This window comes from Panicum hallii, chromosome 3 (genome assembly GCF_002211085.1).
Source record: "Panicum hallii strain FIL2 chromosome 3, PHallii_v3.1, whole genome shotgun sequence".
Lineage (NCBI taxonomy): Eukaryota > Viridiplantae > Streptophyta > Magnoliopsida > Poales > Poaceae > Panicum > Panicum hallii.
Window position 1 is genome coordinate 19,537,140 of NC_038044.1, and position 26,016 is coordinate 19,563,155.

Genomic DNA, 26,016 nt, shown 5'->3' on the forward strand with positions numbered 1-26,016 from the left:
TTATAGCGGACATATATAAATATATACAAATATTTATTTTTTCATGGTTTCTGTCTGTGAGAGAATGCAGATTTTGTTAGGCCCGAGTTCGAGAGGGACAGGAACCGTGTGTTGAAAATCGTTAGGAATATGTTAAGGAACGGTAAAGAGACTTGCAAGCATAATGGCATGCAACAACTATTAGTTTATTCGCCAAAAATAATTGTATCTTTTTTTAAAAAATAATGCATTTACTAGCACTTATTAATTCAGTCATTCCTGTATGGATACATCCAAAACAAAATTTCTGTTCATGTATAAGTATATACACTTCCAATATCCAGCGACACCCCGCCTATATGATCGAGAACTCCTTGACCCACAATCTGAAGCGACGATGACAAGTAGCACATGGCCGGGACGAGTTCTGGCAAAGACGATTGCTCAGCCTCTCAACACAGAGACGAGACGTGTGCCTTCCATGCCCCCTTTTTTCCCGTTCCTCACAAGCGGTCGATGCAGTATTGTTAGGCATAGGATCTCAAATCATAAAATACTTGCACGGCGATGACATAATAATTTTGTTCAATAATAGTTGTGTACGTAAGCTCATGTAGATCATGGGTAAAATTGAAAAATAACCATTGATATATATATATATATATATATATATATATATATATATCAGTCATTGCAACATCATAGAACACATGCTTTGCCCCTTTGTGCCAAAGGCAGATTTGATTTAATCTCGTGCGTCAAAGAGTCAAGGGGTGAAAGTGAAAATGTGAGATCCTTACCCTTTTAAGTCAAAGTGTAAGTCCATTGGGGCAATGTGAGAACAAGAAGCTTGGGTCAGGCTAACCATACAAGGTGTCCAGGAAGTAGAATGCAAAGTTCAAAGCACTACGTGAGGAAGACAGCCCAACTTTCCCTAAATCAACCCTCTTTACAAGGTGTCCAGGAAGTAACAAAACGACGGTTTTGTTACTCGATTTTGTTACTTTGTATCGAATCTTGTGGGAAATGACAGCCTAACAAAAAGGAATTTCAGAAACCCCATGGGAAATGACAAATTTACTCGATTTTGTTACTTTGTATCGAATCTTGTGGGAGGCTACCGTGGTTGAAATATCACCTCGAGGTTGAAAACCAAACAAAACGACGGCAAAACCCCGTTTGTTTATTCCTGTGCGCTGCAGGCTGTCATTCACTTCGTCCTGCCCACGCCAGTTTATTCCTGTGCGCTGCAAGCTGTCTTTCCCTGCCAAACCACATGGTCCACATGGCAGGTGGGCAATGGGCAGTGGCGGCATCACTGTTAAATGGACGCTGCGCGCAGATCGAGACCACAGACCAGCGTTGGTTTTTGCTTGGGTGAAAGTGCAAAACAGAAGAGGCTCCAAACTAATTTATCAATCATATTTCATAGAGTGAAATGTCTAGTGTTGTCCGGAACAAGTACCAACAGGAATACCTGTTGGTTTCGTAGTAACCAGATGCAATAATATCCATGGACTCTCTCCATATAGGTAAGTAAACTTACCTGATGTGATGTACGGTTATCTTTTTTTAAGAGCAACTAGTTGGTCAACACAGATTTTTATAAGGTATGTTTGGTTTGCTACATAAGACACCACGTCCAAGGTTAGCATGCTGCCATAAGTGTGGCGCGCCTAAGCTGCCTAAATTAAAGTATGTGTTTGGTTCATTACTCCGCCTAACATTAGGCATCTTGTAAAAAAGTGTGGTAGTTGTTTGTTTTGCTACCGCACCTAAAGTTAGGCACACATGAGAATGTGTGGTGGCTGTTTGTTTTGCTACCACACATAAAACTAGCCACATAAATATAACATAGAGAAATTAATATAAATTGATGAACATAGAACTGCAATAGTTATAACCATAACAAATGGACATAACATATCTATATGTCCGTATCAAATTGATAATATCTCCACATCATATCAATAACAACCTTAATTGGTTCATATTAGTTACATTATAGCAAAGTATGCATTAACAAAAGTGTGAAGCATCATCTAAGTGCTAAACAAATTAATGTGAGCAACACCATCTATCTTCATAGCCATCATATATCAGCCTAGAAGAAGTGCAAAAGAACGAGCCTTCATTGACACCATCCATCTTCAGTTAAGTTCTTGGATGAGTCTACAATGCAAAACAATCCACTTTAGCAAAGTGCAAACAATGCAAGTAATAATTAACCAATTGCAACATATATCACCTGGGCACATAAACAAAAGCGGCCAACCACCCAGGGAAATTCACAGCCCCGCATCACTAAGAAATTTGAATACCCATGATTGAAATATCACCTCAGCTAAACCAGATAGAAAACCACGCATACCCTTTTGATCTTTATGTGCTAGAAAGTTTCCTACCATCACCTTTTAATCGGTAGTTAGTATCATATTTTCAAGTCTTTGCCACAATATACCATCAGAATTAGGCATAGGAGGTGGAGCTGGCGCTGGCTTCTTGATTTGTTTTGAAGGGTCACTAAAGTAGTTGCAATTGTATCTCCTATTTTTTACATACAGCTCTTTGGTCTCACATCTCTCTTAGCATGTTTACCTTCAGCTTTTAGACGCTTCATCCCAGAGCTAGATGAGCTATTCTCAGCAACTTGAGATGCAAAGTTAGGTTGACCACTTATTGGAGAAGGTAAAGTGTCAGAATCATCACTTAGGTCATCTACAGGCTGAGCATAGTTTGACAGGTCATTGAATATATCATCATCATAATCATTATCTTCATCACCCTGTGTGTCGTTAGTTTGAGGGTCATTCATGCAATTAGTAGCATCCATAGCAAGAGAACCATCAGCACTGCTGTTGAGGAATAGTTCTTGCATTTCATTGAAGAATTTGATAGGCTTAACAAGAAGCCTTCTTGCCCTATCCTGTAGAAAGTAGCATGTCGCTTAGTAGTATGTATTACACTGAAACAGAAAAATGTTAACAAAAATAGAGTGAAAAAAATATGGAGAATACCTTTAGCTTAGCACAGATGGCAATGCAAACAAGCAACCTTCTTCTTCGCAAGTAATGTTCGTAATAATTGCAATACTCAAGATATAGCTTCTTTGCACCCATCTATATAGATTGTAAACTAATTAGAATACACACAAAACACACCTTGAATCGGTAGATTGTAAAGTATTTTGGATGCCGGAATATTGATATACCTTGGAGCAGCCCCTAGCGATGTTTGTTTCTGCGGGCAAGAAAGAAAAAAGAATTTTAGGAACAGAAATAGACAAATGCATCTTGACCAAGATCCACTGCGTGAGCAAGCTCCTGGCCGCACAAAACATAGGCGCCTGTGCACACACATGCAGCTAGCCGCATGGGGAAAAACCAAGGCAGATCCCACGGGACAAGGTATGAACGGACACACATCGAGCAAGCCATGCGGACGGCGCTGACCAGGGACACGACGGCCACCAAATCCATAACAGCTAGGCCCCATCGCGTACGGATCTTGAGCTTTTGCAACAAGTGCTGCCATGACCGCCCATAGATTTGCAACGCTGACGGCTGGTGCTCCCATGGCAGCACCTGCTCCCACGGTGCAGCAGCGCTTGCGTGCTCTATGAGCGAGGAGAAGGGGAGATGCGTACCTTCAATCGGCAGCCGAAAACAGGGTCGGGGACGTCGTTCAGAGCGGAGGCGGGAGGTGGAAGCTCTGGTAATGGAGGTCACAGGCGATGGGTAGTGGCGGCTAGAGGTGTGGCGTGCCTTCGGGGTGCGGCGCTCAAATCAACTGCCGCAGGTGCGGCGTGAAAATTATGTGGCATATCGATGGAACCGTACCTAAGAAAGTGTGGCTGCCTAAGTTTAGCTATTCGCATGCCTCCGGTGCTGTGGCGCGCCTAAGGTTAGGCTGCGGCGCGTTAGGCAGCGAACCAAACACACCAATAGTGTCATCAACTATGCATGTGGCTAGTGGTTGCATTGTTAATCTCAAATCTATTACTTCGTATTCAATTCTGCAGACGCCAGACAGACTTAGTGACTTAGGCCTCCTCCAAAGGGTTTGGAGGCGAGGTCGCTAGCTGACTCAGATTTTAGCTGAGCTGGAGGAAAGAGAAACAACCAAAACATCCGCGCTAGCGAGTATTCTCTCGCTAGCTCATGGCGCGGCACCCGAGCCACCAGTGGGACCACGCAGGAATCGAGGTGAAGCTCCTCTTTGCCGCACCACGCGTCCGGACCATGGATGGAGTAAAAAATGCCTAACAGTAGGTCCTCGAGAAGCGTGAAAAAAAAAATTAGACCTACAGGATTACGGTGACGTCGAGCTGCCATATAATTCTAAGAGCCAGCAACTGGCGATAACTGTTGGACATGGCCTTACAGACTGGCCTCATAACCTGCCAACATGCTATATTGCTAATGCTATGGGAACAAGTCTCAACCCAAACACATATTTGGTTCAAATTCAAAAGTGTAAACTTCAATAGGTGAATATTAATTGTAATTGAGAACTATCAAGAGTGAGTCTAGCCATGTTTCCAATTAATATTAAATAAATTGAACAGTCAAGGAAAAAATCCCTAGAACTGGTACTACCTGGCTCCTTTACTTTTCCTTCTAAAACCTGGAATTTGAGTGAAAACCGGATAACAAACATTGTGGGTGTCGATTGTGAATTGTGACTGCACAGAACGTAAATATTTGTCACCATCAGCTGTGCTTACTCATAGTTACAACAAACCAATACTGGTAAGAAACGGTTTAACAACAGTCAGTTAATCATGAATCAACCCCTTTTGTTGATAACTCGAGAAGACTATCAACAAATGAAATCTTAATGCCGAGACAAGAACAAATCATATCCCTCAGCTTCCAAATGCATCACCGACCCACTGAATTATTTCCAATAGAATGTTCAGAAAGTTTGCTTCTGTCAAAGGTTGAGCTATATGAGCTGATACTACTGATCAAGCCATACCTCATGTTTCTTCACAGTTGGCCAACCATACTTTGCTTCTTGTGCCAAAGGACAACGTCTTTGTAGGGCAAATCTCCTCCAAATATATCTAGAGCACTCCCAACAGTAACATCTACCCGACTTCTGCCTGCTTTCTTTATCCTCTCTAGGTCATCCATTGTTGACACACCTCCAGCATAAGTTACTGGGATCTACGGAATCAAAGATACAAATGTGATCTCAGTATTTCCCAAATAAACAGTAAAAGAAACTCTAAAAACATGACGATACCTGCATGGTAAGTATATTAAAATTTCATATGTTCATAGTCTTCACGAGTTATTACTTATGATAGCTTGAGGTCAAGAAGCATGGAAAGATTGCTAATCAACTAGTTCTTGATTCGACTTGACTGACACCTAAAATAACTCAAGAGAGTTTTAAATTATGACCATGTGCAAGTTAGTGCATTGCTCTTGAAATAACAATCACCATCAAAAAAATATTTGTTATCAAAACACAAAAGGGGTATTCTTTGCTTCATTCTATTTTGGTATTTAATTCGCTGGCAGCATATTACAAACAGTAAAATTAGATGAAAGTTATAATATGCAGTACAAAGAGGAAAACATATAAAGAATGAAAAGAAGATCAAGAAAGAAACTGGAAGTCCAAATTTAATGTCTGTACATACTGGTGAATGACGTCCTAATAGTTCCACAAGGTCCTCATCAATTCCCAACCTGTAATTCACACCCTAGCTTAAATAAGAAAAGGGTGATTGTGTGATAGCAAATTTTACACTGCTAGAGCAGGATTATCAACAAGATTTCAGAAGATAAGAACTATATAATGCAAAGTGATAATATACCCAAGCAGAAATTAGCTCAAACTTTTTGCCTACATTAGACCTAAAACAAAGAACTAGGTTTTAGATCCCTAGTAATATTACTTTAAGGCCTTTATATAGTTGATACACATTTTTCCTTTTTGTTGGTGGTTCACAGGGTTTCATCTAGCCTATGCCAACTTGCCTGGTACTAAAAGGTTTTGTTGTTGCAAAAAAAAAGACAATTTAGTAGGATTTTCTCTTGGGAGCAGCAGATTAATTTCGGATTTTCAATGGTAGAACAAATTTAGATCTTTATTAAAAAGCCTACAGAAGAAAGGATTTCTAAAGATTAAATTAGCATATGAAGACTAGTCCATCATATAAATGATAGACTAATAGTATGCAACAACTTACAAAACAATTATATCCCGTATGCTCTGTTTCAAAATGCAGTCCTATGAGACGCATAGGCGCCGGGTGGAGAAGCACCACCAGCGCAATACTAGTTTATACAAAAGTGGATTAGATAACAAGGAAGATAGTTGCACCTTTTGCCCTCCACATCAACACCATGAACCAAAAACTCATCTGCATAAGAAGCAAGATATTCTAATGTCGGTTCATCCACAAAGACATCACTGAACTTCTGCCACCTGTCAGTTACAATGGTATATCTGCCATCCTAGCGAAGAACGTTATGGTTAGAAGATTACAAAAGATTGAAATAGTAAACAAGATGATAAAGTGTCCATACAAGGAATATGCTTGTTTTCTTTATCAGGATTACAATTCATGCAATGAAGAGTAGCATTTCGTTCAAAACTACATAAACATTTTTCAGCACTCCAAGACAGGGCTTGTATGCAGCCCTCTTGCTTATGTATGTGACCACCAAAAAGTGCACCATAAGAATGCATCCAGCCTCAGTTCAAAGGAAATAGTTTGTTAGTTCCTTGGTTAGTTGCGTTTGGTGACTCTAATGTTCATGCGGTGTGTACGTAGCAAGTAAAAGATGTAAGGGTGTGTGCTGTACTTCAAATTTCTCTTCTTAATGCATGATACATGACTCTCCTGTGTATTCGAGGGAAAAAAAAATAGCATGATTCAGCAAATCACAACCCCACATTGTTCACTGGTTTAATGATAATTCCAGTATCACAGATAAAAAGAACCAAAAGATGAACCTAACATCACAAAATGAAATATAGTTGCCTTATGTACTTTGTACCTTTTTTCGACAACTAAGGTCCAACACAAGCCTCTGTTTCCCAACCAGCTCAACAAGTTTCCTTAACCTTTCAATGTTCATCTTGCCATCACTAAACACATACTACATAAAAAGATTTGAATTCATGAGTTAAAAATATTCAAATAATAGAGAAGGCAAACTGCAGTAAAAACAAATTTCAGGTATTTTCTTGTGCAAAGTTTATGTAAAAAAAAAGATGACAAGGCGCAAAAAGGAAAAAAAATGAGTGCTCCCCTCAGCAGAAGCTAAAGGCGTTATTCGCAAAGAATCATCAATACTACCAGCTGAAAAGGGAGAGGGATATCTGCTCCTTCCACCATGTTCCAAGTGGCATCCAGGGATAAGGTTTACAAAAAGGATGACCACCTAAGAGTATTGACCAAGCCATGACAAGACTATTGACAAGCCCAATCAGGAAGAGACATAACAAGAAGCATATGACAACCTTGACGGCAGCAATGTGACTACCAAACTAGCATATTCATCGAGATGAAATCAACTTATGGAGACAGCCAACACGCAAAACACATTGGCATTGAAGGAATCTCCAAAATGTGAAGATAGAAACTTGGTCAAGAGAAGTAATAAGGAGGATGATCAGTGAAAGTACACACTAACAAACACATCTATACAAGATGTCACAAATTGAAACAAAATGAGAATAATATAATTAACACAAATTTAGAGCATGAGCACGTACAGAGGTTACTATCACGTGACTTGCCCCTTCATTAAGGTACGATATTGCATTCTCCAAATTTATTCCACCTCCAACTTGCAAACCACCTAGTATTATGATAGCCCATCTTTATAATAGTTTGTCATGATGATATCTCATGGCTTACAACAGAAGCAAACCATACAAACAGAACAACCACCAGAAGATGTACAAAATTCTCCATAGACAAAGGTTGGTGACCTCCTAAAGAATTTAACAAGCACAAGAGGCTGTAGCACTGAGATCATTCTTTACCCTGGGATCTCACAGATATTAGGGGTTCAACAAATATATGTGTAGATGAAGTACAAGGAGTATCAGCTACAGACAGCCTCCAAACAGCCTTGAATAAAGCCTTCTATGGGGGGTAAGGCTCATATATTTATGTGTTAATCCTCACCAGGCTAACTTTATATCTATTTTTTTTATATAGTGGAGACCTATCAGAATGGCACTTTAAGACAATGAAATTAATTGTTGTGCAAGAAGTACCACCTTTCTGTTTAGTAAATTTCATGATACATTACAAAGGTGGTATTGTGATGTGCACATATTTGAGAAAACAAGTTACCTAGTACTATACAGCTCCGTCTTAAATAGGATACCATACATTGGTATGCATAGGCAGAATCATCTAGTTGTTGTCTAACAAATTAGAAACTAGAGTCACAATAAAAATTTATGATATCCATGATCCACATTTTAACAGACTTCACACTAAATTTATTTTCATTGATCATAAATTTGGATGATAAAAATGTGATAAATACAAATTTTCCAGCTAGCATCAGCAGTATTTGATTATGTATTATCCTTATCCATGCTACAAACAATTATGAACAAATAAAAAGGACAGTTAAATCCAGCTCGTGGTGCTTTACCGAAAACAAATTTACTTCCAAATTTCAACAACATATACTTCCAAAAACAGATTGTTGGTATATGCTGTTAAACAAACAAAAAGTACGGACAGTTGTATGCACAAAACTAATCCAATGAACAACCACAGTTCTTGCAGCAACTAGATCAACACATTCTCACCAGGATATGCATGTAGCGCCTCCAGTGATGAAGCCTGGCTTGCAGGATCTGCGCCAAGCATTATAACATGTCCGCCAATAAGTTCATCTTCTTTATAGAGTTTTGCAAATTCTGCAGCAGATTTGTCTGATTCAAAGTTTGTCACAAGTGCTGTGCCATCATTTGATGAATCCCGAAGAGTAGAACCAACAATCTGTTTAACTTTCCCCTGAAAATTGAATAAGCATATCTCATAAGATAAACTATTATTGAGTGCTAACTGAGCTGAGGGAATAAATGGATAATAACGACAGTTCAGTAATTTTAGCACCATTAGTCCACAGCCTTATCACAGAGCAAGAAAACAAGAAGCATACAAGTCGTTCAAACTGGTCGTTGCACGACACAGCCAGGGCACTGATTGCAATCACATATAACTTCAGATGACACACTGACCACAGTGCCCTTTGATTTCGCACACATAGGCATCAAGAGAACAAACTAAAGGCACCGTTCTTACACACCTTGTGTATGTCAATGCATGGCCTGAAGCTAACAGCGGCGCAAATGACGGAACGTCCTCCTGCCACAACGCACAGCCAATCAATCTCAAGCCATGAACAAAAGGCAATCGAAAGGGAACACATAATCACATACCCGATGCGCCGCATTTCGAGGGGCGGGTCGAAACCCACGAGCCCGGCCATCCGTGGCACCGCGGAGAAGGTACCCTCGCCGGGCATCTCGACGCCATCCTCCGGCACTGCGGTAGGCAGCGAACAGGCAACAGCAGGAAAGCAAATGAGGAGCGCGAGCAAGCAAGTATGATCCTTTAGGCAACCGATATGCAGGCAGGGAGGGGTAGACGGATGAGAGCCGGCGCCTACCAGTACCGGTGTCGGGGCGGCAGGCGGCAAACGGGCCCGGCGGGATGGGGCAAGAGCGGCGGACGGGCGGCGGCGGCGGCGTTTTCCGGTATTTGCTTCGAGTGGTGTGACGGCCAGACCAACTGACCAAGGGCGACTCCTAATTGCGGGATGAGGCGTTAATTGAACGGTCCAGATGCACTGGAATGTGGATCCGACGTCGGAGACGGCGCCTCGCGGGTTTATTACTCTTGTGTCGCGGGGAGAGGACATAGAGATGAAGCATTACCGCTAGGCGATCAGAAAAGACTCGCTCGCCTCAACTCGCCTCGCCGCCGGCCGCCGCCGAGGGGAGCGGAGCAAAGATGTTCTTCCACATCGTGCTGGAGCGGAACATGCAGCTCCACCCGCGGCACTTCGGGCCGCACCTCCGGGACAAGCTCGTCTCCAAGCTCATCAAGGACGTCGAGGGAACCTGCAGGTAGGGTTTCCCCTCCCCCCATCCCTAACCTAGCTATCTAGGGCTACGAGGAGGACGGATTGGGCGGCGCTGAGACGGCACGCGGGTTGCTCTCGCTCTTGTCTTGCAGCGGGCGGCACGGATTCGTGGTGGCGATCACGGGGGTGGAGGACATCGGCAAGGGGCTCATCCGGGAGGGTACCGGCTACGTCACCTTCCCCGTCAAGTACCAGTGCGTTGTCTTCAGGCCCTTCAAGGGTGAAATCCTCGAGGCCGTCGTCACCATGGTCAATAAGGTGGGTTTGCCTATCTGCATCCTACCCTCCACTGCGCGGGGCTGTGCTTGCTTCGCTCGAATTTGTTGTGAAGTTTTGTGCTGAGGCGCTGGTGGTGATGATATTGGTGTTGGAGGAGGTGATTGCAGGGCTGATTTAGTGGCTAAGCTGTTTGTGTTGTTGGTTCTGCAGATGGGCTTCTTCGCAGAGGCTGGGCCGGTGCAGATTTTTGTGTCCAATCATGTGAGTGATCTGCTTTTCTTGGTGATGCTTTGTAGTTAAAATTACCCAAGTAAGCTTCAGAACTTCTCTTCCTGATAGGTTACCTCACCAGTAATGAATTTCGTAGGAAGTTACTGATACTTCCTTAAAACAACGACTATGACTACTATATCTGTTTGATAAAAATGGCTGCTTTTTACAGCCAGAGGATATTAGCATAAGCATCTTGTTAAATTTTGCTGTCAGTCAATATTGTGCTGCTGAGTAATGCTCTGTTCCTGTGTGCTATTCAATCGCAATGCAGTTGATTCCTGACGATATGGAGTTCCAATCTGGTGATGTGCCAAACTACACAACTTCTGATGGATCGGTATGCTTCCATCCTATAAGTAGTAGTTACAAGTCTTCTCAATCATATGTAACTACTGCTAGCTAGTTATAATTTTTAAGTTCATCAAGTTCGCAGTAAACGTAGACTATTTTTCTGATGGATATTCGTTGGATTATTGTTCTCGTGTATGCTAAGTGTTTACTCTCAAGTATCAATTGTTCTTAGTCATACTTTTGAAATAAAATTTCTTGTAATTTTTCTTTATATCCAGCTGCATGTTACATCAATGCATATTTGCAGCGATAAATTGTGAAAATATTTTTATTTTTAATAAAATAAAGACCAGACTTGTGCATTGGATATCATGTTGTAAGAGGACTTTTCTGTTCAAAGCTAGTTTTTAGACATTTTCCTGTGCTCGTTTTGAGTTGCTTGTTTGTCTTTTCAGGTAAAAATTCAGAAGGAGAGTGAGGTGCGGCTGAAGATTATTGGTACTCGTGTTGATGCAACAGAAATTGTAAGTTTATTACCATCAAAATTGTTTTACCGTGAAAGTTTGAACTTCGGTGTGCTTTTTCATTATTTAGAATTTTTAGTATAGATCTGTAGATGACAACCACAAGTTATGCAATGCCACTGGATGTTTGAATATTATTTGTTTTGTTTTAATGCCTAGTAAACAATAGCCATGCTGTCTTTTGTCACATAAAAACAATGTTATGCGCTGTAGCTATAGTTTGTACTCCATTCATCCAAAATTATAGGTCATTTGGACTTTTCTAGGTACGTACCTTTTGTATGCACCTAGATATAAGCTATGCATCTAAAAAAGCCAAAACAACCAATAATTTGGAACGGAGAGAGTAACTAACTAGGCCTTTGATACTCTAGGGCTCTAGGTCAGTTTTGCACTGTCCTAGAAGATCTGCTGTGCACTAATATCTTTCTGTGACAAGATGCTTTGCTTGTATATCCCATGCTAAAAGCATAGTAGACACCTAAAGGAAAAAATCTATTTTCGTTAAGCAACTTCATTGTGTATTTGAATTCCTGCCTCTATAATGCCATTTAATCATTCAATGTTATTCGTGTGCTATGATCTGACACTTCAATCCTTCAATTGCAGTTTTGCATTGGCACAATAAAAGATGACTTTCTGGGTGTTATCAGCGATCCTGGTGCAGCAGTGTAAATGGTTTAAGAAACGAGATAGCACTCCAGTGTTCCGAGTGCGATGGATGCAGACTCAAATGCAGTGTAGTGTTAAAACTGCAAGGGTTGTAAGGATATTTCAACCTGTATTGAGATTGAGATGTTAGGGTTTCTCTTAACTGTTGTAAACTATCCTCACCACTGAAACTTTTTTAGGCTGGCTTTGATGAACTGGACTCAAATTCACGAGTTGTTTGTCACAAACCACGTAACTTCTCCACCATTTGTATCTTCAAGTATCTTACCATAACTATGGTTAAGTACAGATAAGAAAAAATTGGAGCAAAACTATAACTTTGCATTACAGGTTTCAGGATGGATGTTTTGACATGTTTCTACAACATAATGGGGAAGCAATTCTGACGAATTCCCTTCGAACAATAATCACTCGCATTTCCCTTTTGATGTTAGTGTCAAATCTGACAATTGTCATCAAACGCTTCCATGTATTTACACTTCCGATGCTGCCTTTCAAAGGACGCATGTAAACGTTGTGCCTACAACTGACTGACGTCAGATGACAATAAAAAATCATTCAGAAAAATAGACATGTACATCTCATATTATATAGAGAGCACATTTGACTCACCTGCTTGGAATATCGTGTTAGTGTAGTCCTAAACCCTAGTTTTTGTTCTCAACAAATCTTGTTATTACTTTGTTTCCACAGCATTGAATGTGCTGCTTCAAGAAGTCCAACCATTGAAGTCGTTTAACCATGCCTCGCTATAACAAGAAATAAAGTTGTCATGATAATCCCGATGTGTCCCTGAAACAATGGAGAAGTTGCTAATAGGTTTATATATGTACCTGAAAATATCAAAACGATGGATACTTCATGAATAATTGAAATTCCTTTTTGGTACCGTCAAACCAACTGATCAGAATAGGAAGCCAGGCCCATCAGAGCAAACAGGCAAAGCAATGAAAATAGATCCGCAAAGCCAAATGAAGATTCTGTAAGGAAGTAGATCTTGTGATTGCTTGGATCACCACGGAACCCTCGAGCTATCATTGCCTGAACAAATAAGATAGGAAGTCAAGAGTCAAAGCAATCAAATGCATCAGGATTATCATCCTATTATCTCAAAACCTTACTTCTAAAGCATGTGACCCAGGCATGGAAAATTCTAAATAGATACTTAGACAGTAGCTCAATATAATATAATTAACTCAAAGATCATGCTACATTCATAGTAACTCAAGTCAAAGAAACCAAAAAATATAGAAAAAGGCTAACCTTGGATATTTGCTCTGCATGATCAAATATATTTTTGAATATCCGTCGGATATAGTTGAAGAAAACTGCATGTTGCATGTAAAGGATATTTCAGTAAATATTTCCAGTTCAGATACCAAATAAAGCCATAATGGTAGCCGCATATATCCTACAGAAACAGAAGAATTTGCCATACTGCTGAAATTAGTTAGGGTACTCAACTAGAGTATATGCTTTGCAATTGCGCGTTTACAAGAATCGTCATCTTACAATCTCCGAACAGCTATTTTTAAAGTTGCAAAAGTATGATGCACTACACCTTTGGTCTTCAAACTAAGTAGGCATTTTGAGATGGCCCAAGTTGCCTGTAATTCTTGCAATGCAAGATGTCTGATCTCATTCTTCCTTCAATCTTGTCACCAGAACAAATGGGTGGCCAGACATTAATTTATGAATGACTGAAGGCAATTGGGTGACTCGGACTAAATGCCAATTTTGGATAATTTAGGACAATGTCAGGTATATCCATATAATTAGCAAAATATTTAATCAATCAGAAAGTAGTTTTTTTTGGTTCCTCCTGGCAAGCAGACGGCATGCACTAGTTGGTTATGTATTGGATTCTGGCTGTGATTGTTAACAAGTTCTCTTGAAGTCAACCATTACAAATGTAGAAAACACTTTTCTCCAGTAGATGTATAAAGTACTTACTATCTATAGTTTCCATAGCTGTCAGCTTCTTCCAATTTATCCGGCGTGCTACAATCGCCAGTGCTGAGTTGCGGACCTAATTAAATGTTTCAACATATTATAATCAAAAGTTAGATCTCAAGTAGTAGAGTATCTTTCTAGATAGAAACAAAAGGTATAACCATTAATTTGACATTTACAATATACTTGCCTCATCAAATACTAAATTAATGAACCTCAATGAAAGCAGTAGTGTAAGTATTATCTCAGGTACTGGTACACCGATGTGCTTCAGTGGAATCATAAACCACCACAAAGCAGAAGCAAGCTGCTCAGGAGTGGTGGTTGTCAAGCAGAGACTTGCACTTTGGAATATCTGCACACAGACAACATGTTTGAGAGTAAAGATTAAAACGAATGATAAACAGTGCGGTCTCCACTCAGGTGGTGGTTGGAAGCCATATACAATAAGCATAAGAAAGTCTTTGCTAAAATATAGTTGCATGTCAAATGAAGGATGTACCGCAAAGGAGAGGCTTGCCGAAGTACTTGCAACTGATAGGCCTTTCCTTGTAAATTGTAGTGGCCCCAGTTTCATGATTGTGTAAGAATACCCACTTGTGGAGCAAGGAATGTTCGGTATGCCTAGAACAGAAGGGGGAGGAGTTCTCGTCTGAACCAATGAAGGTGCACCATCAGCACCAAATCCCAGCATTATGAATATGAATCCTGAAAGGAGAGCAACCCTTCCAAGTTGATCCTACAGAGTAAATACGATTTGGTTTACAGGTACAAGCAAGCGAATCTCCACAAGGATAGTTTCAATATACAAAGCATCACATGCTATGAAGCAGAATGGTAAATAACAATACCTTAATCCTATAAGGAAAAGTAGCAACTACATAAGGAAAATATCTAAAATTGCGATCTTTCAATGCCATGGAACCAATTTGTATATTGAAACTATCCTTGTGCAATTTCATGAAACTTCATACGGATGTATCACAAATCATAAGCTGCAACTATTTACAAAAAACCATTGACGCACCATGTATCATCATAATTCATAATGAAACTCCAAAACAATCGAAACCACAGTACACTAGTAAGCCCAAATAAAACTCTACAAATGCATTTCAAACATGGCAGGGCATCAAATCATACCTTCCATACATGATTTGGCAAAACCCACACTGAAAGAAGAGCCAGGAATACTACCAAACCGAACCGCATATAAATGTTTGACCTGGCTGGTAGGACAACAAGGGCCAAGAGCCACACCTGCGAAAACAATTATTTGAATTGTTGAATTGTAGGAGGCAACAACCACAACACCGTTTAGTGTATCTCCAAACTTGGTTAAACTTATGTTAATATGGAAAGGTGGCTAAAACACTGAAAACTGGTTCGGTAACATGATGTGATGATACCAGACATCACCAGGCAAGAAAAATGATGTTTTAACTGCAGGAATACCCTTATAAATTTGCAGAAAACTTGCAGAATGTTTCAAATAGCGCTAGGCGGTAAGCAGGCAGTCAGGCTACGCCTAGCACCTAGCGATTAACATTTTGCCAGCAGCTAGAGTGGTGCCATGTTGTTAAGTAGAATAAATTCATATCAAAACAAAGAATTCAATCTTACCATGCATCCATGAACTCCATGGTCACAGATCATCTCTCTCCCTCTCAAATTTGTTCCACTTTCATACAAATACCAAGTCCTAAACCACTCGAGGAGAAGAAACACCATGCTAGGCGAGGTGCCAACTGCCAAGGCGGTGCTATTCGGCCCAGGCTCCACATTTTTAAACAGAGTCTGAGGTATAATTTATAGGTGCCATATGGCGTATACTAGTGGTCCAAGACAGAAGACACTGATTTTACTTATGATATAAAACATAGAGGGCAACAACACCTTGGAGCATTCACACGAAAATTCTCACTATTAAGTAATGAACTTAAAATTCGGTGATTTACAATCAGGAAAAAAATCTGCTATGTTTGAGATCACTTTATTCAACAGGTGAGACATGAAACACAGTTTGATCAAGTATATATGAGCACTTCTAACTTTAGAAGCATAGGCTCTATTGATTAGAAAAGAGTCAAGACAAACTCTGGTATGCAGCAAAGAAAGCAAGAAAAAGGAAAACGAAAAGTTAATAAAGAAGGTACTTGCAATAGCCCTCCATATAGCTTCTCAACTAGATAATTTTAGATAGGAAAATTCCCTGGAAGGCCCTCAAACAAATCACGCTTCCTTCTATGGCCCTGCAAAACTGAAACGCCCTTCTGTGGCCTCCTTTTTATTTTCGTTCTCTTCCATGGCCCTCCCGTTAGATCTGTTAGCCCAATCTGTTAGGGTTTGAGGTTTGAGGTGAGAAGCAAAAATTCTTGGACTGAACTACCCCTGCCACTCCCACGCACACCCCCGACCCCATCTCCCCCGTCCTATCCCGTGAGCCCCTCGTCCTCTCCCGTGGCCTCCAGGCGCGTGCGGAGGAGCAGCTCCCCAGGGGCGCGGCGCGCAGAGGGGCCGGCTGCCCAGGGGCGCGGCGCGCGGAGGGGCCGGCTGCCAGAGGATTTACGACTTACTTATGCAAATCTTGTAGTTGCAATGGCTGATGATGATCTTTTGAGGGCCGAAGAAGGTTTCAGGTATGCTCAATTGCAAGCCATGCTATATTCTACTGTGTACATCTATTTAAACAGTTGAATCATTGCGAAGTAGTAAAATGGAATATTTATGTACTGTAACAAAGCAATCTGAGCTAGAACTAATGAAGATATGAAATATGGATTCCTGTTTAAAATGAAAGAATCTCGTTAAGGACAAGATGGGTGCTGAGTGTTGGTGAATAGTTCTCGAATGTTGATATATTACCTGTTTTGCTCATGGACTACAAAAATATTTCAGGGAGCTCGGTATCAAAACAAGGACCATAGCTGATAACAAGCTAGAAGAATTGTTTCAATTATCACTTCGAATGTTTGATACAAGATTACCACCTGGTGTAACTGTTATGTCACCTTTTGCTGATGATTCTTCACTTACTAAAATTGGAGTGGAGGTATGGTCACACCTTAAAGGTCCAAACCTGTAAACAAATATCCTGTATTTTTGTAACCAATCCTATATTCTTATTCACCCATTTGTTTGCATTATTCACACACATACGTGATTTATCTATGTATTTGTGTGCATTTTTGCTTCCTGAAATGACTTGTTTCTATTTCTTTCCTATTTGAAGAGCTTCCCGGAAGAGCTATTTTCAGTGCTTCGAACAATACACCTTTTGCGAGGGCTGACTGTAGGGATGGGGCTTACTTTCTCGTGCGCTCAGCAATGGCGACCAATTGCTGAGGAAGCATTGTTAAAAGCTGGGAGGCTAAGAGGTAATGGTGTTGTGATCCACATGATTTCTTTATATATTCGGCCTTTATCATGTTCCACGCCACTCTGCGTTGCTATGCAGTAAAGACATTCGGCTCCTGTGCGTCCTGATTGAAAGAGAGACTAATTTGAACTTTACCATGTTGGTGCAGCTTCAAAACCAAAGCAAAAGAGAAGTTTTCTCAGGCGACTATTTTGGTGAAGTAGAGATAGCGACCATCAATGAACATCATATACAAAACATTCTGTAATGAACTGGCAGTATCCAAGAGCTCAAGCCCTCGATTTCACTTCACAGTACATTTGTACACATTCATTTACTTTGGGTGCGTGTTATTTGACTCAATGATTCTGCTCATTCCTTTACCAAAATGTTTGTTTTTGGCATTTAGACGAGAAACCTTCTTGGTTCCGGTTCTTCATTTTTTATTTGGATTATATAGCTACGGGTATATTGGAAGCTGACATGCACACAATCATCGCTATATGCTCAAAATACTCTTTTACTTTGATTTGTCACATTGGACGTCGATCCGAGCTTGGTCAGACTTGCCCAACTTCTCCGCGCACAAAAGACGAGCTCCCTGACTTAGTCACCGTAAACTTACTGCTAACTTTACAGGGAGTCGATCAGATCGAGGAGAGTTTTGCCTGTTTGATCCACAAAATAACATTTCAAACCTACTGTTTCCACTGTACTCTGTAAAGCAGTGCATTCAATCACCTCCCAGGTCTCTGCTTATCGATGTTCAGTCCCACTCCCACGGATTAAGAACCTCAGTTTCTTTTCCTCCATAGTAAGATTACATTAATTCCCCATGACAAAAGGACTTAGGGGGGAAGTTAGTAAGTTACAACAAGAAATCGAAGTTGCTAGATTGGTTAATAGTCCTACACAAAATTTGCCAAATAACTCAACAAAACACTATGTGAAGGCCTTATTATACAAGTGTGTTCAAGCACATATTATAGCTCGAACGGCCATAATATCTGTGAGCTCATCAGGGTCAAATAAGGAAGTTGCAATTTTGCAGGGCCATAGAAGGAAGCGTGATTTGTTTGAGGGCCTTGCAGGGGATTTCCCCCGGGGGTACTATTGTCTTTTCACAGTCACTTAACTGGGAGTTAACTGCAGATGTAACGGCAGGGCCATGGAAGGGAAGGAAAATGAAATCAGGGTCAAATAAGGAAGTTGCAATTTTGCAGGGCCATAGAAGGAAGCGTGATTTGTTTGAGGGCCTTGTACGGAATTTTCCCATTTTAGATATAGGTTGCTGTAAAATGAACTGACATAACAAAACTCTCTTGAAACATAGTGACAGAAACTCAAGCAAAGCCATTGTGATTTTCAGTAAAGAACTACTGCTGACTGAGATGTACTATAGATGAATCTCCAAATACTAAAGCACTATCACTACACAGCCTTTTCAGAGGCTATCGTGCCTCTCCTTTTTTTTTGACAGAATCTCTTAATGAGCACAATAGGAGGACTTTCGATCACCGAGTGAAGTCTGTTAATGAGCTACTAGCGTGCGTCGCTGACGAGGCCATCTGTTGGGAGCTTGCAGGCCACAAGCAGCTTGATGCTTTCACTACTTCCCTTGGACGAGCGCAGGGTCGCCAATTGTTTGCAATATAGCATTTTTTTCCCTTTTTTCGTGGTGGGTGTTGAGCTTTTACCCCTGTTCCTTGGCTCAGTTCTACAGGTTACGACCCCTCTTTCCTCTTTAATGAAAAACGTGCTCGGACACAGTCGCGAAAAAAAATAGCTTCTCAACTGGATAATTTTAGATCTAGTGTTGCTGTAAAATGCACTGACATAACGAAGTAACTCTCTCGAAACACAGTGACAGAAACTCAAGCAAAGCCATTGTAACTTTTAGGAAAGAACTACTGATGACTGAGATGTACTATAGATGAACCTCCAAATACTAAAGCACTATCAGTACACAGCCTTTTCAGAGGCTACCGTGCCTCTCCGAGTTTTTTTTTTTGATAGAATCTCTTTTGTTAGTCTACGAGTTGCTAAAATCACAACAGCTACTTACCAGCTTGACGCGCGGGTCGACGGAGTGGAGGAAGGTGCGCGGTTTGTCGACGAACTGGCAAACGGGCGTGGCCGCAGCGCCGGAGATAAGCCTGAGCACCTGCTCCGGGCCCGCCCCCGCACGGCCCGCCGCCGCGCGCGGTATCCACTCCGCCCACCTGGCCGCTGCGGACGCCGCGGCGTTGTCCCCGCCCGAGGACGAGGGAGCCGCGGGCGCGGGGGGTGACGCGGAGCATACGAGCAGGGCGAGGCGGTTGCCCCTCCTCCGTGCTCTGGGTTTCGCCGGGAGGGGGAGCCAGCTGGGCGCAGCCTTCGCCGCGGGGGGACGGAGGGCGAGCGAGTGGAGAGGGCGGAGGTGGACGGCGGCAGCCATCGGATGGAGCGTGCGCGGCGCGGGGCGGTCGGACCTCGGCAACGAGCCCACGACTGAGGCAATTTACCCTTTTGGGCATTGGGCTACCCATAATGGTTTTCTGGGAAAGCACAGCGGTTTATTTCTCGCGGTAATCCAAATTAGTTAGCTGCACAAGATTCAGTGTTGCATGTTTTCTCGGTCCACCGGTGGAATTACCGGAATTCGTACATCCAGTATTTTCGGTTCAAAATTCCGGTCAAAATGATTTGAATAAAGTTATTTGTATATTAGAACGTATAAATTTCTTTTGGGTTCGATATGCTTTGAGGAGATCAATTCCTATCTTTTGGGATTTAATTTTGGTTTGAATTTTGTGAAGTTGTTTTCCACCATGTAAAATTGAATTCAATGAACACCAAATTTTTAACTGCAAAATACATTTCCATTCGTCACTGAAAAACTTGCAAAATTCCAATGGAAAAAGAAACCCAATCAAGTGCTATTGGTCATTGGTTGAGTTGTGACCTTATAAGGAAAAGGAGTACTATCGTTGGCATCGATATCTATGTACGGTGTTCATCAAAACTTGGAACAATATTGGCATTGGTAAAAGAAATCCGGAATCAATACAAAAGCAATTTTGCTCACTATCAACTGTTTCGCCGGTTCTCTATTTTGAGGTAGAAATTACTGCCACCAATTTGTCGAGAAACCGCATCAACAGGAGGTGCTCAATCCGGAAGGATGAATGAAAATAGAGTTTCTTTCATAAAATCTCTATTTTGTGGTAGTGACACGCTCATCATTACCGTCTCTCTATGTGCTCGTAAGTACAAGGGACCAGGGATGCAAGTTATATATATTTTGGGTCATCAGGTAGATCTAAAAAGTTGATAAAATAAATTAAAATAGCATTTAACGTAAATAATTTGGGAGGGAAAATGATAGAGTACATATCATCGTAATTAATTAGCTGATTAAAAAATATTGTTGGATACCTACCTGCATCTGGGACGCTTGAACCTTCACCCGATGAGAGAATTATTAACCCATGCCTAAAATCCATCGCTGATGAATACATATTTCTTTGGACCAATCCACCGTATTTCGAATTTTGGTGGGCGCAAAGTGCAATTTCACTCGCAGGCTCACTACATGGAAGAGAAACGCCGATATACAGTTCAATCATTCACCACGAGACCAACACCTTACAAACGAATAACACACGCGGATTGCAAGTTACCCACAGGCACACACACATCGATCACTCGTGCACAGCCACACATCGATCACGCGCGCAGACCGCCAATCCCTGCCCAAGATGGCACGTTCTCGTATACATGTCCGTCGTCGCCGCCGCCGCCGCCGCGGTCGACCACGTCATCAGACCCTGCCGCCGATGGGGGTCGTGAGGATGGCCGCGTGCGCGCCGGCGTGGAGCGACCCGGCGCAGAGCAGCTGCGTCCCGGTCAGGATGATGGTGAACGCCTCCAAGGTGCGCTGCTCGATCAGGCCACACAGAGATGTTCAGATGAGGCGCGCAAGAACACACATGTAAAAGAAGACAATGCGGGGGTTCGTGCGGCGTACCAGGCTCGCGGGCCTCCAGCTGACGCTGATCTCCTTGCAGGCCAGCCCCATGGCGAGGAGGGTGAGGGTCCAGGTGACGAGCGCGGCGGCGGCGGCGGACATCATGTTGGCCGGGAGCCCCTGGTTGACGTCGTGCAGGCCGGTGAGGGAGGTGGAGATGCCGACGACGCCGGCGATGAGCGAGAAGATGACGAAGAACCCCGTCGCCAGGTTGCCGATCGGGAAGTAGATCGGGAACAGGCGAACCGGCGGGGTCACGACCTGCACTGCACAAACCCACGGGGAGGAACAGCAAACTCAGCATGATGGATGCGGCCGCGGGTACACTTTTCTGTCACGGACACTTTTGGTTTGGGAGCTGGAGGATTCAGGCTGGCTTACGCGAGTTCCTGCTCTCGTCGATGCTGTAGTTGATGGCCCAGCCGGCGATGGCCGCGACGACGACGTACATGATGAGGTTCAGGAACAGGAGGGCGGACGCCATGGACCGCTGGCCGCCGGACGCCATTGCTGCTTTCTCCCTCGCGGACCGTCGGCTGGCTGGAGAGGGATCGATCGGAGATGGCTTTAAATTTGGGGCTTTGGGCTGAGGTCCTTGTGATACGTCAAGGCATCAGTGCGACCGGTATATATGCGCGCCGGAAAGGAGGATGCCGAGCTGCGTTCGGGCAGTTTCTTTGGCTGAAAGGTAAGATCGGTGCCAAAGCAAGGCAGAGAACCAGAGTCCGAGATACTCTTTGCGTTTTGCTTTGCAAGGAAGCCAGGCGCCATTCCTTGCTGCCGACTGGAGAGTTGGAGGCTGCTGGAGCCTGTTGCTTTTGCTGCGAGCAAGGAAGGGATCCCTCTGCAGGGGAGCGACGCAGATTCGTCGGAGGCAGCCGCAACCCAATCCGCCGAAAAATATTTTAAATTTGTAGTTTTCTGCTATAGCACATTCCGTTGTAGTCTAGCTGGTTAGGATACTCGGCTCTCACCCGAGAGACCCGGGTTCGAGTCCCGGCAACGGAAATTTTTTTTCTGTCTCACCCTCCTGGTTTTTGTTCGATTTCAGCTTCTCCATTCATCTTCTCTAGACGTGGAGGAAGTCTTTGCATAAGAAACGCTGAATATAGGCTATCGTGTCTCATTGAAGAAAATCTACCGTTTCTAGAACCTCCAGCATCAGACTCGACGACTCAGTTCCGTCCATGAGGAATTGGAAATCTAGGCCAATGTACAAAGGATATGAAGTCAGGAAGTTGATGTCATTACTGGCGATGGAACAAGACTTGAATTTTTTTTCCAGAATATGTGATGGATATGTTTCATTAAGAAGTTAAAAAGACCTTTAGAACAAGTCTTGCTAACATGTTCGGTCACCAACAAGGACCATGGAGTACTAACCAGATGAAGAAGGGACATCTCATTTGGTGCATGTGTCTTCATCAACTTTTTGGATCCTATAAATAATACCCTATGGCTAAGGAAGAAAGCCTTTTTAGAGAAGGTGATCATTTCCCTATAAACCTATCGGGGCATTGACGGTTGAAAGCGACCGAGGATAGTATGTCCCAGAGGCGGGGGTACACCACGGGATGCCAGAGAATCATGATCGTTAGGGCGTCTTTCAAATATCATGTCCAGTGGTATCTTTCTTCTCCCATCCATTTAAAACCTAAAACTCAATTGTACTCTTCAAATACCTACGTTTAAAATCAAATTGAATTTCCAACACACAAGCATGCCACATTTTTCATCGCTAGCGTACACATTAGCGAATGTGCCTCTAGCTGACTTGGTTACATGACTCTAGTAGCACTACTCAGGTTGTAGGTTTGACTTCCCATGGGAGCGAATTTCAGGCGGAGATTAAAAAAATCCCTCTTGTTGACACATCTTCGAGGGGTTTTCTTGACCAGAAAGCCAGTTTCTTCCTCTTAATCAAAAACGGGTCATACCTCACCCGATCGAGTTTTTTTTAAGATATGTACACAATATGTGTTTTCGTGCTCGTTAGAAGAATCTCATGATGAACTGCACGAAACAAATTCCCATTCTAATCTGCATGTATGAACAGATCGAATAAGGCAAACAGATGTATTTCCGTTCTAGTAATGGAAACGGGAGCGAGGCTCGATTCGGAAAAAAAAAGACAAACAGATCGGCACGAGCCTTGACCTTGACGTTCGCAAATCATGAAAATTACATGGATTTTTTTTTTGGAAAGAGAAACACGTTGTCGCCGGAGGTGTACCCCGGCGGCAGTGGCACGGACATCTAATACTGCGCCGAGGACCTGATGACGCCGTCGAAAGGCGCTTGGTGGGCGGCCCCGACCCCGAGGGCGCACTGGCTCTGGCAGCCGGTGCCGCAGTGGTCGTGGCTGCGGCCGCAGTAGCCGTACTTGCTGCAGCAGAGGTTGTTGGGGCACAGCGCGCCGCACCGCTGGGCGTGCGCGGGCGCCGCGGCGTAGGCGAGGGCCAGCACGGCCAGCGCCAGGGCGGCCGTCGTGGCCTTGAGGCAGGCAGAACTTGGTGAGACGAAAACCATGGCGATTTCTGAATCTTCGGATCAGTTGTGTGCTTGTGTGGTGATGAAGTCCAGGATCACGGCCAATTTATAGAAAGAGCGCTTCATCTCGAGTAGTAGTATAGTACAACCGAGTGGAGCAGCTCGAGGGTGGAGCGGGAGGATGATTCCCACAACTGCTTCATCTCTTGCATACAAAACGACCAGATTTAGTTTAGTGCTCAGTTTGCGCACACTAAATTTATAATTCCAACAGGCTAATGACTGGAAATGCTGAAGGACTGATGATGAAGCTAATAAGCCCGTTACACTCCTACTCATTAGCTCCAAGCTAGCTCCTGCTTCCTAGACAACAAACACGTACGATACTGCCCGTTGAGCTGACACGGCTACACGACCAAGGTCACCGGTCTTCTTGTCGAACACTCTCTTCAGCATCAGCCGCACCCATCACTTTCGATATATCCAAACAAGCATCATAAACATGATAATTTACCCCCGGTGAGTATGAATCTCCTCACAGTTCTTGACACTAGAAATATATAACTTGACAGACTCTAGCAAAACTCTTAATTATTGTTGCATCTAATTGAGAGCGACGGATCGGAGTTGTAATTGATCATGCATGGGGAGGTCGGAAAGGCGGTCGTCGGAGACGGACGCCAGGCGATCTCGTACGTAGTCTAGGACTTAGACGACACGGAGCTAACGGACTCCGAGTCTAGGCTCCTCTGATCTTCCTCTCCGCCCTATAAAGTCAGTAATGCCGGGCAGGTGGCGGCGTGGCGCCTCCATCGATTCATCCGGCCATCCTTCGCGGCGTCGCAGGCAGCAAGCCTCCCGTCGATCTTGATCCAACAGCAAGCTGCTAGCGCTCTTGATCGATGCTCTCCAGGAACGCCAGCGCCGCTCCAGCCACGTTCCCGCTCGCACCTCCGCTGCCACCGCCGCGTGTAGTTCAGCCGCTGCCACCGCCGCCGGCCGCCCCGTACAACAAGTACAACCACGCCGTGGCGGCACCCGTGCTCGGTGTCCAGATCAGATCGGTCACGGCGGCGAACTACGAAGCGGAGCTGGACGCCATCGGCTCCTTGCTCGCGAGGTACCCCTTCGTCGCCATCGACACGGAGTACCCGGGCACCGTCCACCGCCCGCCCCCCGGGAGAAGCGAGGCCCAGCTCGCCCCGCCCGAGCGGTACGCGCTCCTCAAGGCGAACGTCGACGAGCTGCCCGCCGTGCAGCTCGGGCTCAAGCTCTGCGACGAGTAGGGGAACATCCCCGTAGCCCTCGGCAGCAGCGACGGCGGCCGCCCGCTCGAGGTCGCGTGGGAGGTGACCTTCTCGGACTTCGACGCCCGCCGCGACCGCCACGCCCCGGAGTCCGTCGCGTTCCTGCGGTCGCGCGGCGTCGACTTCGACCAGTCCCGCGCGCGCGGCGTGGCCTCCGCGGCGTTCGCGGCCAAGCTCGCCGCCGTCCAGTCGTCGACGCTGCGGGGCGAGCTGACGTGACCTGGCACGAGTTCGCGGCGCAGGCGAGGGCCCTCCTCGCCGGGCGACTGTTCGACGCCAAGTACATAGCGGAGCACACGAGCGCGCGGACCTGTGCGGGGGCCTCAGGAGCGTGGCCGCCAGCCTCTCCGTGCAGCGGAGGAACTCCCCGGAGCCGCCGCCGGCGTGCCTTGCTGGCCGGAAGAGCCACAGCGCCTGCCGCATCTACACGGCGATGAGGAGGCGCATCCTGTACCGTGACGGCGGCGCCAGCCATCAAGGCCTCATCGATGGCCTGCACCACTGATGACAGACATCACATTAGAGATTTTTTTAACCCTTAAACTATCGTAAAAATTCGATTTTCAATCTTAAACTATAAAATAAGAGAGCCCATCCAACTGTCGAAATCGGATAAATTTGACCCTTAGGTGGTTTCGACGGTGGTTTTGTATCTTTTCTAAAAAATAAAAAATTCTAATTAGAACTAAAAAATCAAAAGAAAAAATAGTACCAAAATTTTTCTAAAAATGTACCTATCTACTATTACTCTATTTGAATCTTTTTTATTAAAAAATAATAGGCATAGCTAACATCAACC

General features: G+C 43.7%; 5 protein-coding genes, 1 long non-coding RNA gene and 1 other non-coding gene across 12 annotated transcripts; 3 read left to right on the plus strand and 4 right to left on the minus strand.

Moving 5' to 3' along the window:
* Positions 1–1,940: 1,940 nt before the first annotated feature.
* LOC112884807 lies at positions 1,941–2,881 on the minus strand. The gene is made up of 2 exons (XR_003227181.1): positions 2,228–2,881; positions 1,941–2,151 (listed from the first exon to the last, which is right to left on the minus strand). It is a non-coding gene; the product is annotated as an uncharacterized LOC112884807 (long non-coding RNA).
* A 326-nt stretch (positions 2,882–3,207) lies between these two features.
* LOC112884804 (1-(5-phosphoribosyl)-5-[(5-phosphoribosylamino)methylideneamino] imidazole-4-carboxamide isomerase, chloroplastic) lies at positions 3,208–9,919 on the minus strand. 3 transcript variants are annotated; one of them, XM_025950384.1, is made up of 10 exons: positions 9,645–9,919; positions 9,415–9,520; positions 9,282–9,340; positions 8,779–8,986; positions 7,720–7,805; positions 6,999–7,100; positions 6,319–6,452; positions 5,633–5,681; positions 4,960–5,150; positions 3,208–3,219 (listed from the first exon to the last, which is right to left on the minus strand). In XM_025950384.1, exons 1-9 carry the CDS (start codon positions 9,894–9,896, stop codon positions 4,971–4,973), a joined length of 1,176 nt encoding a protein of 391 aa, XP_025806169.1. In that variant the 5' UTR covers positions 9,897–9,919; the 3' UTR covers positions 3,208–3,219; positions 4,960–4,970. The 3 variants fall into 3 exon arrangements, with proteins under 3 accessions (XP_025806169.1, XP_025806168.1, XP_025806167.1); XM_025950383.1 differs by lacking the exon at positions 3,208–3,219 and adding an exon at positions 4,671–4,873; XM_025950382.1 differs by lacking the exon at positions 3,208–3,219 and having other exon boundaries at positions 4,671–5,150.
* A 35-nt stretch (positions 9,920–9,954) lies between these two features.
* LOC112884806 (DNA-directed RNA polymerase II subunit RPB7) lies at positions 9,955–12,327 on the plus strand. Its single transcript, XM_025950385.1, has 6 exons — positions 9,955–10,104; positions 10,214–10,379; positions 10,551–10,601; positions 10,885–10,950; positions 11,360–11,428; positions 12,038–12,327. Exons 1-6 carry the CDS (start codon positions 9,989–9,991, stop codon positions 12,101–12,103), a joined length of 534 nt encoding a protein of 177 aa, XP_025806170.1. The 5' UTR covers positions 9,955–9,988; the 3' UTR covers positions 12,104–12,327.
* Positions 12,317–19,939, minus strand: LOC112884803 (protein ABCI12, chloroplastic). 4 transcript variants are annotated; one of them, XM_025950380.1, is made up of 9 exons: positions 19,477–19,939; positions 15,197–15,313; positions 14,556–14,792; positions 14,244–14,408; positions 14,054–14,129; positions 13,364–13,428; positions 12,990–13,141; positions 12,713–12,892; positions 12,317–12,620 (listed from the first exon to the last, which is right to left on the minus strand). In XM_025950380.1, the coding sequence occupies exons 1-7, from the start codon at positions 19,846–19,848 to the stop codon at positions 12,992–12,994; spliced, it is 1,182 nt and encodes a 393-aa protein (XP_025806165.1). In that variant the 5' UTR covers positions 19,849–19,939; the 3' UTR covers positions 12,317–12,620; positions 12,713–12,892; positions 12,990–12,991. The 4 variants fall into 4 exon arrangements, with proteins under 4 accessions (XP_025806165.1, XP_025806166.1, XP_025806163.1 ...); XM_025950381.1 differs by having other exon boundaries at positions 12,317–12,626; XM_025950378.1 differs by having other exon boundaries at positions 12,317–12,630.
* A 926-nt stretch (positions 19,940–20,865) lies between these two features.
* On the minus strand, positions 20,866–22,008 carry LOC112887247 (membrane protein PM19L). The gene is made up of 3 exons (XM_025953371.1): positions 21,802–22,008; positions 21,421–21,686; positions 20,866–21,330 (listed from the first exon to the last, which is right to left on the minus strand). The coding sequence occupies exons 1-3, from the start codon at positions 21,926–21,928 to the stop codon at positions 21,214–21,216; spliced, it is 510 nt and encodes a 169-aa protein (XP_025809156.1). The 5' UTR covers positions 21,929–22,008; the 3' UTR covers positions 20,866–21,213.
* Positions 22,009–22,355: 347 nt separating this feature from the next.
* On the plus strand, positions 22,356–22,428 carry TRNAE-CUC. Its single transcript has one exon. It is a non-coding gene; the product is annotated as a tRNA-Glu (tRNA).
* Positions 22,429–24,812: 2,384 nt separating this feature from the next.
* On the plus strand, positions 24,813–25,436 carry LOC112885320 (probable CCR4-associated factor 1 homolog 11). The gene is made up of 2 exons (XM_025950963.1): positions 24,813–25,192; positions 25,223–25,436. Exons 1-2 carry the CDS (start codon positions 24,813–24,815, stop codon positions 25,434–25,436), a joined length of 594 nt encoding a protein of 197 aa, XP_025806748.1.
* Positions 25,437–26,016: the final 580 nt, after the last annotated feature.